The following is an 11,452-nucleotide window of genomic DNA, read 5'->3' as shown; positions in this document are numbered from 1 at the left end:
CTCCACCTCCCCTCACCCCTCCTCGGTCTCCCCTGCCCAGCACATGGCAGTTCACAAAGGCATGACGCTATCTACCAAGGAGGAACCTTACCTATACTGCTGCAAAAAGAGATGGATTTTTAAAAGTCATGTTCCGAATATTACAGGCCAAGAAGGGGAAGGGGGAGGAGGGGGTGGGGTCAGGGGGCAGTGATGAAGGGGAAGAGGAGGGGAGGGCACGGAGGGGGATGAGGGAGAGGAGAGGAAGAGGAGGAAGAGGGCAGGGGGAGCAGAAGGAGGGGAGGACAGTGTCCCTCTGCCGCGACAGGCTGTGCCAGGGAGCAGGGCCCATTGTCTGCTGTGTGTCCAATGTTACAGCTCACAGGGCTCACAGCCCTGACACCCCTCCAGCTCTCTCCCCCTCAGATCCAGAGCCAGCTCTGAGCCGCCACCCCAGAAGAGAAGTCGCTGGAACGATGGGCAACGCTTTTGCTGCACACGAGCTAGCTTCAAACGAACAAAGGTTACAGGCCGTTTCTTTTCCTTTTTAAACCGAAGAGAATCACCTAGGCCCGTGGGACTCACGCTCAGCTAGGCGCCCCCACTCGTTCGCTCATCACTCACTGCCATTGAGTCGATGCGACTCACCGCCACAGGATCGGACAAGGCAGCGCTGCCCCTGTGGGTCCCCGGGGCTGTGGATCCCCTTCCTCTGGCTAAGAAGAAAATCCTATCTTCAGGTGGGCTCTGTTCTCTGCTGGAGGCGGGACTGTTCAGAAACACTTTCTGTGCCCTCTAAAGGTTCTGAAGGTCACCTGGAGCCCTGGCCAGAGTGCCTCGGTGAGGGGTCCGGCCCCTCCCACCCATCAGAGGCTCCCAGGGCCATGGGAGGACAGGGCGGGCAGTGGTGAGGCATTTGCCAGGGAGAGCAGCCACGGGGCCTGGCTGGGCAGTGGTGGCTCCGTGGCACAGGTCTTACCTTCCACGCTGGGGGCTGGGATCGGTTCCGGGGCCTGGTACGCTCCAGCAGAGCTCCCAGACTATGGAAAACTAGGAAGAAAGGGCTGGCGATTTCCTTCCCAAAGCCCGAGACTTTGTGGAACACCGAGTGGACGCTGAGCGGCCCTGGACTGGGCAGCACGTTGCCTGCTGTGCGTGGCGCTGGGGTGGGCTCTAGGCGGCGGCGGCAGCAGCAGGAGGTTGCCACTGCGGACTGGGGGCGGGGGCTCTGAGGTCACTGCCAGGTCCTGGGCCTCGCCCTTGAGTCCATCTGGGCTCCCGGAACCCTGAAGCGCGGAGGGCAACATCTGAGGCTTCCCGAGATGCAGCCTTTCCTGGATCAGACTGCCTCAACCTCCTCCTGAGGAGCAACTGTGGGTTTGAACCGCCGACCTTGCCCCATGAATGGCCCTATGCCCCACCAACAGCACCCCAGGGTGCCTTTTCACAAAGGAAGGACGGGCTCAGTAGGTGCAGGCAGCCCCTGGGCTGTGAAGTCCTTAGGAACCAACCCAGCTACCACTGTTCTATGACAGATGGGAGGTACAGGCAAAGGGTGTGACTTTGTGACCCACATGGAAACATTGTTACCGTTGTCGCAAGTGTCACAGAGGGTCTAGTGAGTGCGGAAGTGTGCTTCCCTCATGCTTCTGTGCCCAGGAAGCCACGCTCGATGCTACATATGAAGACAAGCTTTGCAACCAGTTTTATTGACGTCCAGGTCCCACACCCGACAGCCCAGTGGCTTCAGACACTGAAACCGAGCTGTGGCCTCTTCACCACCTTCGGCCCTAGAGCATTTTCTTCATTCTTGTCCCCAGGACGATTAGCGCCCCCATTACCTGCTCCTTCCCCCCTCATTGTCGCCCTAAGGGACTGCTAACCTAGTTAAGGTCTCTATAGATTTACTTGTCCTGGGTGTCACACACAGAAAATCACTCAAAAAATTCCAACAACAAATACAACCCAAAGAACCTTTGATCCAAAAGAAAGCAGAGAAGGTAATCAAACTAAAAGTAGGTCCAAAGGGGGAACTGAAAGATGGTCAATTTGACCTAACTGTGTCTGTGGTCCTCCATGTGCAACGCGCACTCTCCGCGGGCAGCAACATTCACCCCCGGCTCCGTGGACCCAGGAGTCCCCGGAGGCTCAGTGCGTGTGGACTCTGGCTTCCACGGTGGACCACGGTAAGGCAAACTGAGTGACATCAGATAGGAACTCCCTGTTCATATCACATTCCACTGAGAGACAAACTTACAACTTAAGGGGACAGCCTGTGCTCCCCAAACAAAGGCAACGGAAGCACTCAGGTGGCTGGGGACATTGACGATCGGTACTTGGGATGGAAACCAAACCGACCTCAATGTCTTCTAGTTCATCCCAACGTCCAGCAACCTTATGGGGCTGAGGAGAGAAACCCTGACAGTTTCTGAAACGAATCTGTACAGGAGCAGGCCAAAGACCCGGAATCACCACCTGCTTCTCTGCCCCCCCACAGGCCAATGCCCACCACCCGACGCCTGGGCAGCCTCGTCTTTCTCCCAGGGAGCAGCTGGTGGAGTTGAACTGCTCGCTTTGTGGTTAACAGCCCCATGCACAATGACCCACTCCACCAACCTCTCAGACTCACTAGTTCACCACCATCGAGCCGATGCCGCCTCATAGTGACCCTATAGTGCCCTTGGGAACCCAAGCAGACCTCCACGATGTCCCCAGAGCAGAATGAAGAGGACAGAAAAAGGACTCATGGACTGGCGTCGGACCGGACCTTCGGTGCTCCCGAGAGCTCGGGTGGGCTCTGGCCCTGCCGCCGTCCCCAGGCAGCTTTCTAACTGGTCTGCGAGTTTACAGGAAAGGCGTGTGTTCTGTGGGCTGGTTTGGAAACCAGGAAAAAGCCCCGGCAGTTGGCCACCCAATCTGGTCATTTGTCACCTTTCCTCAGTTGTTGGTGACCTCAGTGGACCACCAGGAAGTGACCTCGCTGAAGTGTAGCAGGCGAGGGCCAGCACCTTGGCTGGGAGTGTGCTCTGAGGTGGCACCTGCCTGGACTTGCCTGGTCTCCAGCATTTCTCAAGAGTGTTGAGGTCCCTGACCCAATTTTCCAAGCGCCTGTCTCCTCTGTGGGTGGCCCTGAACAAGCTGTGGATCCATCCTCCGGTCATGGGCTCTGCAGGGCATGGGGTCCAAGTCTGCCCAACACAGTTGAAGGTCTGGCTCTTGTCAGGATTGGGAGCTGCAGCTGCCAGGTGGCTGCATCTGGTCCCAGAGGACAACTCTCCCCAAGCGTCCTGGACTTGTTGCAGGAGGTCTGCAGACCTGTTGGCAGGAGAGGGTGGCTGGTGGACTTTGGGGCCGAGTTGCCCTGAGGCTGATGCGCCCGGTGGTGGCCACTCTGCACTGCCCCCTGCAGCTGGAGCAGCAAACTGCATGGCAGGAAGAGGGCTCCTGGGGACTGGAAGGGCTGGGGCTGAGCTTGAAGCTTCCTCTGGGCGGGCAGAGCCGTGATGGCAGTGGGTTGGACGGAGTGGCGGCAGACACAGGTGGGGGCGAGAAAGAAGGGAGCTGAGGGCAACTCAGAGGAAAGGGGCTGAGGCAGAGCCTCAGGGTTTGACCCAGGCGTCAGGTGGTGGGCATTGGCCTGTGGGGGGGCAGAGAAGTAGGTGGTGATTCCGGGTCTTTGTCCTGCTCCGAACAAGCCCTCAGTCGGCGCTGCAAACCGAAGCAACAACACCTCCCACCCCAGCCCCGATCCCCAGCGGCTCAGCCCTCAAGGGGCCCACCGGACCCCTCTGCTGCTTGTGAGCACCCGTCTGAACCCCAGGCCTCACTGTGCACCGGCCTGGTGGTCCTTCCCACCTACAGACCGCACTGCGGGAGTGGGGGGCACAGCCCCACAGCATATCAGGCCACGCCCACCACACAGGCCACGCCCACACACCCAACAAGCCACCCCTCCCATCTCATCTCCCAGCAAGTCACAGCCACGTCCCCTCCTTCCCTGTCCCCGACAGAGCACACCCTACAACCTCAGTAAGCTGTGTCCTCCCTCCACCCCACAGCCATGTCCATCCCTAGTCCCCCAACAGGCCACACCACCAGCCTCTCTTCCCCGGAAAAGGCCACGCTCCCCTCCCCAGAGACCACGCCCATAATCTTATTCCCCACAGGCCACGCCCCCAGCCCGGCAGGCTGCTGGGTGGTGGGTTTCTCTACCCCAGCGCTGGTGTCCGCGGGGTCACTTTCAGCACCAAGGCCTCACTCCCTACTCTGTGACCCCGCGGGGCTGGGCACTTGTCCAGATCCTGTCCCCCTTCCCCCCCAACACACACACACACACACACACGTGCAGACTGGCTGAGGCGGGAGCAAGGGGTCTGTCTCTCTCGCAGCTTCTCTGCCTGGCCGTGGGGCATGGGTCTGGTCACAATCTTTCTGGACTCTCGAAAGCACAACCTCAGGGCAGACACCCCCTCCCCACAGCCCTACCTAGCTGGCCAGAGGGAAGGGGCTGTGGGCGCAGGGGTGGAGGGGGAGGCAGACTTACCGTTCCCGTTGAAGACAGGGACTTTCTGCAGATGGAACTGCTGCACATAGGCCTGGAACCGCCCCAGCCACTCGGGGTCCCCTGGCGCTGCCCGCGCTGAAACCAGAGGGCTGCCTTGAGGGGGGACCTCTTGCGGCTCCCACTCTGCTGGCCTGGCCGCCTGCTGGGCGGGGGCCGGGCCACTCTGATATGGCCCCCTCCCATCGCCTCCAAGGCGGAGCCTCCAGCCCTCCTGCCCTCCCCTGGACTTTTCTGCCTGCCCTAGCCCTCCTCCCCCTCTTTCTCCCCTCTCTTCTCCCTCCCCATCTCCCCTTGCCCCCTCTGTCTAAGCAAGGGCCTGGGACAGGATGACCCCACTGGCTGAAGCCCCACCCCCTCAGTGCGTCCCACTGAGGCCCCCTCACTCCCACTCTGTGATCTGGGCCCCCCCCATCCCTCTCCTCCTGCCCACCAGCCCCTCCCTTCACTAGGCAACCCCCAGCTGCCCTTACCCCACCCCCATCTAGTCCCGCATTCCTGTGCCCCATTGGCTGACTCTTGGGCAGAGAGAGGGAGGGGCTTCCAGCGGGAGACACTGCAGGGGGGATGAATGAATGAACGAATGAGCTAATGCATGAATGGCACACCCCTGCCCAGAGGGGCAGGACCGCAGGGAAAGAAGTGTCCACTAGGGGCACCTCCGAGCAGACCCAGTCAGCATGGGCCTGGACGTGTCCAGGCTGAGCTGGGCAGAGCGTGGCACCTACCCAGCAGTGCCCACAGGGCGTTGGTCTCGGCGTCCTGTTCCACCCGCACATGCAGAAGCAAGCTCTCATAGTCGGTGCCCACGACTCGGACCAGCACTCGGCCGACGGCCTCAACTGGGGGAGACCCTGGGTGAGCCCTCCTGCCCAGTTCCCCCCACTGCCACCCCCGCTGTCCGTTGGACCCTGCCACCCAGCCCTCGGAGTAAGCAGGTACTCACAGGTGCCTTGGTACTGGCCCCGCAGCCCAGTCGGGTGGACGGTGACGTTCAGGCCTTGGCACACACCCTGGCCCCTGGGAAACACAGAGGATGACCTCGTGGCCAAGGGCCCCTGCCCACCGTCCTGCCGGACCCAGTGTGTGGTTGATTCAGGGACTGGGAAAACCTGGCGGAGAGCCCTGGGGTCCAGCTATCCCTCTCTGTGCAGTGGCCTGACCTTACCCATGCACAGGGTGGGGCACAGCCCATGGTGCCAGAGGGCTGGAGGGTCCTGGCAGAGATGGGGAGTCCAGGGGCCCTTGGGCCAAGTCTGGGTGGGAGGACTGGGAGGAGATTGGCTAGAAGCCACCCTCCCCCCCCCCATCAGGCACGTGGTCCAGGGCCACCCCTGTGGCCCAGTGTGCAGATGAACCCTTTGGCGTCCTGTCTGGGGCCGTGGGAGGTTCAAGGCGGGCGCTGTTGGCAGGTGCCGCCCGCTGTGGCCCTCTGTGTCACCACGTTCCCCCACACCACCTATGTGTCAGCCCCCCTCCCCACCCCTCAACATCACCCCCCTTCCCACCTTGAAGCACCACTCTGTGTGCACCCCTGCTTTGCCGACCCCCAAGCATCTCCAAGAGCTCTCTGGGCAAATGCCAGGTACCTCAGAGGGTCCTGATTGGAGGGGCCGGCGGGCAGGTAGGGGCACAGAGCTCTGAGCAGAGGTGGGATCCACACAGCAACACCCCCCAAAAAGAAGCACACATGTCCTGTCCCCCACAACTGGGAGGCTAGGCCTCTGTCCTGGGCTGCCACTGCCCTCCCTGCCCTCCTTCTCCCCCCCCCCCCAGCGCTAAGGCTCTGGGACTCCCTGCACAAGGGCTCCTCTAGCTTCTGGAGAGGAGTCCCGAGAAAGCGCTGAGCTGATGAGTTCCACTTGTCCTGGTCACCTGGGGTCCCTGAGTCTGAGGAGAGGGTCCCCGAGGAGCTGCAGGATGGAGCTTACATCCAGAAGAGCAGGAAATCCAGACCCCCTTGATCTGTGGCCCGGATGGAGTGCAGGGAGAGCCTCAGGGGGTCGTCTGGGGACACCAGGCCTGGGTGGGTGGCAGCAAGCTGGAGGGCTAGCCAGTGTCCTTCTGTCTGCAGGGGTGAATGTGCAGGGGTGAGGGTGCATTGGGGAGGGTGCATGGGCGCAGGGATGAGCATGGCAGGGTTAACATGCAGGGGTGAGTGTGGAGGGGCAAGGGAGCAGGGGTGAGGGTCCTCATGGACGCTGGCTCCTGGGATCCAGGTTCAGCCCGGGTCACTGGGGGAGCCACAGCCCTGGCTGGGGACTGGTGGTTCTCCCTTCCTCTCCCAGGACACCCTCTCCTCCCCTCCCCTCCCTCTCCTCTCCTCTCCTGTGTGGGTCCCATGCCCCTTCCCTTCAGAGAGTCCCTGGGCTCAGAGAGGGTGGGGAAATTGGTGCTGGCTCCAGGTCAGAGGGAGGCAGGACTCTGGCCCTGAGCCAGCACTGGGTGTTCTTGAGTGGTGAGCAAGCTCCTGCCGGCCCTGGCCCCCCTCTCCTGGGACTGCCCTTGGGCAGCAGCTGCTTGGTGTGGCTGAGAGAAGGACATGCCCATGACTGCTGGCCTTGGAGGAGGGAAGGACCCCCCCCCCTCCATTACCTCCCCTGGGCCCACCAGGGCTGGACTGAGAGCATGGGCAGGGTCCAGATGGACGGGGCCTGGGCTGCCCTCCCACGAACCCCCCCTCCCAAAACACACACACACACACACACACACACACACACACACACACACACACTCCTCTTTACTGCCCAGGCACCTCCTAGGCCACCCAGCACGTGTCCTGGTCCTCAGAGCTACCTTCTGAGCATCAAAGTCCTGCTGCAAGGGCACTTCCTCCAGGGTCTCCTGTGCGCCGGCCAGGCCCAGGCCGAGCGTCAGCAGCAGGAGCGGCCACCTCGTCAGGGCCATGTCTCTGTTCCCTGTTTGTCCCACCTGATTCCCGGGGAGGGAGGCACGCAGCCCCTGGGCCCGGCAAGGGGAATGCAGGTCAATGCGGGTGGGTCGGCCTGGGGCGGGCTGGGCGGTTAGTCCGGTTGGTCAGTTTCACTGCTTGTCACTGGAGCTGTGGGGGTGGTGGGTGGAGGCCGCCTGGCCCCGCCTCTCACCTGTGGTCTCAGCCCCACAGCTCTGGGCTCAGGGGGGGTGGGGGTGGGCAGAGGGGTGTCCTTTCAGGACACCCTCTGAGTGTGGCCTTGCCGGGGGTGGAGGGGCCGGCCCTCAGTGTGTATGATGGTCATCTCTCAGCCCATGTCCTCTCCAGCCCCCTGCCATCCGGGGCCAGGAGCCCAGCATCTCATCCTCCATGCCCTGCTCTTGGGAGTGCTCTGGCAGGCAGGGCCAAGCCTGAGGTCACCTGGCGGGGAGGCCCACCTGTCCCTCCAGGGGAGCTGGAGAGGGTGGCAAGGCCCTGCTCCCAGCAGGCCGGCTCTCTCTCTGTGGCCTCTGTGGGGAGGTCCTTACTGTCTCCTTTCAGCATCTGTGGGTGCAGTGTCCCTGGGGGCTGTCTCCCACGTGTCCTGGCCTGGATGTTCTGAGAGGCGCTCAGTGCAGAGACCGGGGTCCAAAGGACACCCCCCACTCCAGGCTCTCTGTTCTTGGTGGCGTGGGCCTCTCTTCACTCCCTTCTCTTTGATCTCTTCAGGGTAAAATGTGATGCAGGCTGTAGCTCAGGCCGCCACCACCCCTAACTCAAAGCAGGGGTGCCCGGGGCCGAGGGGGTGGCGGTCTCGACTGGTTGTGTCCTTGATCTCTCCAGGAAACCCCCTAATCCCGAGTTCCCACCACGTTGGCATGTGCTTTGAGGACACACCCAGCCCACGACTCTGCTCCCATGCCTCCCAGGGCAAGTGGACACCCAGGCTGACTTGCCCTTCTGTCTTTGGGGCATGGGGCCCTGCTTGTGGGGGCGGCGGTCTCAGGGCCCTGGTGGGGCCGAGGGTTGAGCACAGAGCTGCTAGCTGGGAGGTGAGCTGTTAGATGCCCCTGGTCACTTCCCGGGAGGAGCCTGAAAATGAGAAGCTCACTGGGACCCTCTGCCTGCCTCCCAGGGCACTGTCTTGGGCTGGGGTGGGGGTGGGGGGACTCAGCGGGGGGTGGGTGTCAGCCTGGGCTTGAAGGCGCTGCTGTGGGTGACTGGGGACAGGGACAGGTCTGCACGGAGCTGGAGGTCCAGGACCCGGGTTGGAAAGCCAACCTTCCCTGCCCCACGCACGTCAGCTCCAGGCTGGTCCAAGGGTTCTCCTGACCCTTGGTGGGAGGGTGTGCCACCCCGGGAGACCCCTGTCCTCCTCCTCTTGGAGGATGTGACTGAGCTGGCAAGTCCCTTGCCCTGTCCCTATACCCAAACCTGTGCCCACCTACTGAGGACCTGGGTCAGGAGCCCTGTCCCCACGCTCCTGGGGCTTCAGGGAGGGTGTGGATTGTGTGCTGGTTTCAGCAGCTGAGTCAGTCTGTCCTGATATTCCAGGCTGGGGTGGACAGCTCGATGGAGTGCCATTTCCCTCGGATCTGGGAGGGAGGGAGGTGGCTGGGCTTTCCCGGCTGAAGTGGGTGGGAGACCCTGGGACACACCTGAACAAGGGGTGTAGCCCTGGCGTTTGCCTTCTATCAGCATCGAGCGTCAGACCTCACAGAAGGGGACAGGTGACTGGCTGGCAGGGGCCCGGGGACCTGCTGTCCTGCGTCCCCGGCTGCCGCCGCCCCAGACCACCAGCCTCTGTTCAGAGGACAGAGTTGGCTTCAGGTTATCAGCGTCCCTCCCCCACCAAGGTGCCTAGATAGGGGTGAAGGCAGCGGCCCTCTAGGGGCTCAGGGTGGTCGCATGGCCCGGTGTGCCACCTGTTTGGCATGGAAGGAGGGATGTCCCGGTGGACTTGCGGGGTCAGCTGCCCTGCTGACCACCATGCTGACCAGACCCAGGCCCAGAGTGAAGAGCACCAGGTGCCTGGTGCTTCTGGCTGCAGGATGCAGTGGCCACGGTCGCCCCTGCCCTTCTATAAGAAGCTTTAGTCCCAGAGGCCATGTCATCAGAGCTCCGGCCACTCCCTGCCCCCTGTCCCCTTCCACCGGAATGAAAGTGTTTGCAGAGCCAGAGGTCCCTGGGCCAGTGCCCATCACTCTGAAAAGGTCGGGGGTGGGGACGTGGGGGGTCAGGGCCGCTGAGGTCCAGTCAGCCGACGGAGAGGGCTATGGCAGGACCAGGCGGTCACAGTCTGGACTCTGTCCTGGCTGGATTCTGAGCACGGAGGCTTCTGGGCGGCCTCTGTGCTGGGGTGTGCACGCGTCTGGGGTCCTGTCTTGACCCTGAGAATCTGGACACCCAGGGAAGGAGGCGGTCCATCTGGCTCACAGTGGCCCCATTGAGCCACTGTCCAGGCTCAAGGCCAGGCTCTAGGCCCTGGACAAAGGAAGCTGGCCAGGGCGGGGCTGAGGCCAGGCCACCTGTGTGACCAGCTCTGCCACTGGTCCTGAGACCCTAGATCCAGAGAGGCCCCGAGTGGCTGGCTGGGCCACAGCGAGGCTGTGGGGTCCCCTGCTGGGGCCTGGGACCCTTAGTGCTCCACCCTCGGGTCACCTGCATGATGTCCTTGGGGACATGTGAGCTCCTTTGTCTGAACCTGCCCCCAGCTCAGGGCTTGACAAGGGGCCAGCAGCTGGGAGTTGCTTGGCCAAAGGGAGGAGGACACGCACACCTGCCAACGTCCCTCCACCCTCTCCCCACCCTGAGCCGGCATCTGGGAGCAACGTAACCAAAGGGATTATGGCGCCAAAGTCTACCCCACCTCCACCCCCAGCCCTCAGAGTCTCTGCACCCTGGGGCTCCTGCCAGGCAGCCCCCTACCACAGATGGACGTGGCTGGCCCCGGCCCAGATGGACAGACATGGAGAGGACATCCCCGGTGGGCCAAGTCACTGGCAATGTCCCCGGAATGCTGCCTGGGGTGCCTTCCACCAGGAGATCGGGTGGGGGCAACAGCAGCAGCCCCCCAGAGCATGGTGTGAGCTTGTGTGCACGTACCTGTACATGGTCTGTGGGGGCACAGATGTGCACTCTGTGCTGGCGCAAATAAGTGTAGGTGCATATGTGATCATTCTTCTGTGTTGGCACACCTCATATCCATGCATGTATGTGTTGGCCTTGTATGACTGGGCATGCGCGTGTGTGTTCCCGTGTGGTGTGACTATGTGTGGTGTGACTATGCACATACATGTGTGTGTGTTCCCGTGTGCTGTGACTGTGCACATACATGTGTGTGTGAGTTTCTGTGTGGTGTGTGTGTTCCTGTGTTGGTGAGTGTGTACATGTGCAAGGACTTGCTTGTACACTGTGTACAAGCCTGGGTGCACTCTGGGTAGTGTGTACGGCCCTCTGTCCTGCACTCTCTCAGGGTCCTTCCTGCCAGGTTATCCCAGAGACCTTGGGGCCCCGAGTGCTGCCCACTGCTCGCCCACAGGGCTGCAGCATCCACCCTCCTCCTGGCAGCCCCTGGGTCCTTGAGAGGCAGGTTGGAGTGGAGTGCTCAGGAGCACCGGGTTCTTGAGGCCCTGCATCAGTGGGAAGCTCGCTGTCCTTGCTCAGAGGTGTCTGCTCAGTCCGGCAGCAGTGAGTGAGGAGGCTGGGCAGGTCTGTGGGGTCTTGGATCATGGTGGGGTCCGGGACGGGCTCATGGGGTGTCTAGAAGGCAGAGCTGGTCAGTGGGCTCTGGGCGGAGGCAGGACGTGATTGACTCTGTCCGTGGTGGGAGCTGCCGGGCCGTGTTCACCATGCACATTGGGCATTTCCACCAGAACAAGTGTGCGCTTCCTGGGGCGGGGTGTGGGGGGTGGCCTTGGGAAGGGTGGGTCTGCAGTTAGCTCCTGTACAGACAGTAGAAGCAGTCCCCCAGGCCTCCGCAGGATTAAGTAGAGAAACAC

At 62.2% G+C, this 11,452-nt stretch overlaps 1 protein-coding gene across 1 annotated transcript; it reads right to left on the bottom strand.

The window, feature by feature from the left end:
• Window positions 1–3,578: 3,578 nt before the first annotated feature.
• Window positions 3,579–7,447, bottom strand: LOC123521589 (salivary lipocalin). Its single transcript, XM_045289347.1, has 6 exons — window positions 7,337–7,447; window positions 6,472–6,608; window positions 5,487–5,560; window positions 5,269–5,382; window positions 4,523–4,618; window positions 3,579–3,616 (listed from the first exon to the last, which is right to left on the bottom strand). The coding sequence occupies exons 1-6, from the start codon at window positions 7,445–7,447 to the stop codon at window positions 3,579–3,581; spliced, it is 570 nt and encodes a 189-aa protein (XP_045145282.1).
• Between the last annotated feature and the right edge of the window lie 4,005 nt (window positions 7,448–11,452).

This window comes from Echinops telfairi, unplaced genomic scaffold, assembly GCF_000313985.2.
Source record: "Echinops telfairi isolate 266 unplaced genomic scaffold, ASM31398v2 ScPeMD7_25;HRSCAF=90, whole genome shotgun sequence".
NCBI classification, from domain to species: domain Eukaryota; kingdom Metazoa; phylum Chordata; class Mammalia; order Afrosoricida; family Tenrecidae; genus Echinops; species Echinops telfairi.
This window is presented reverse-complemented; position numbering and strand designations above follow the sequence as displayed.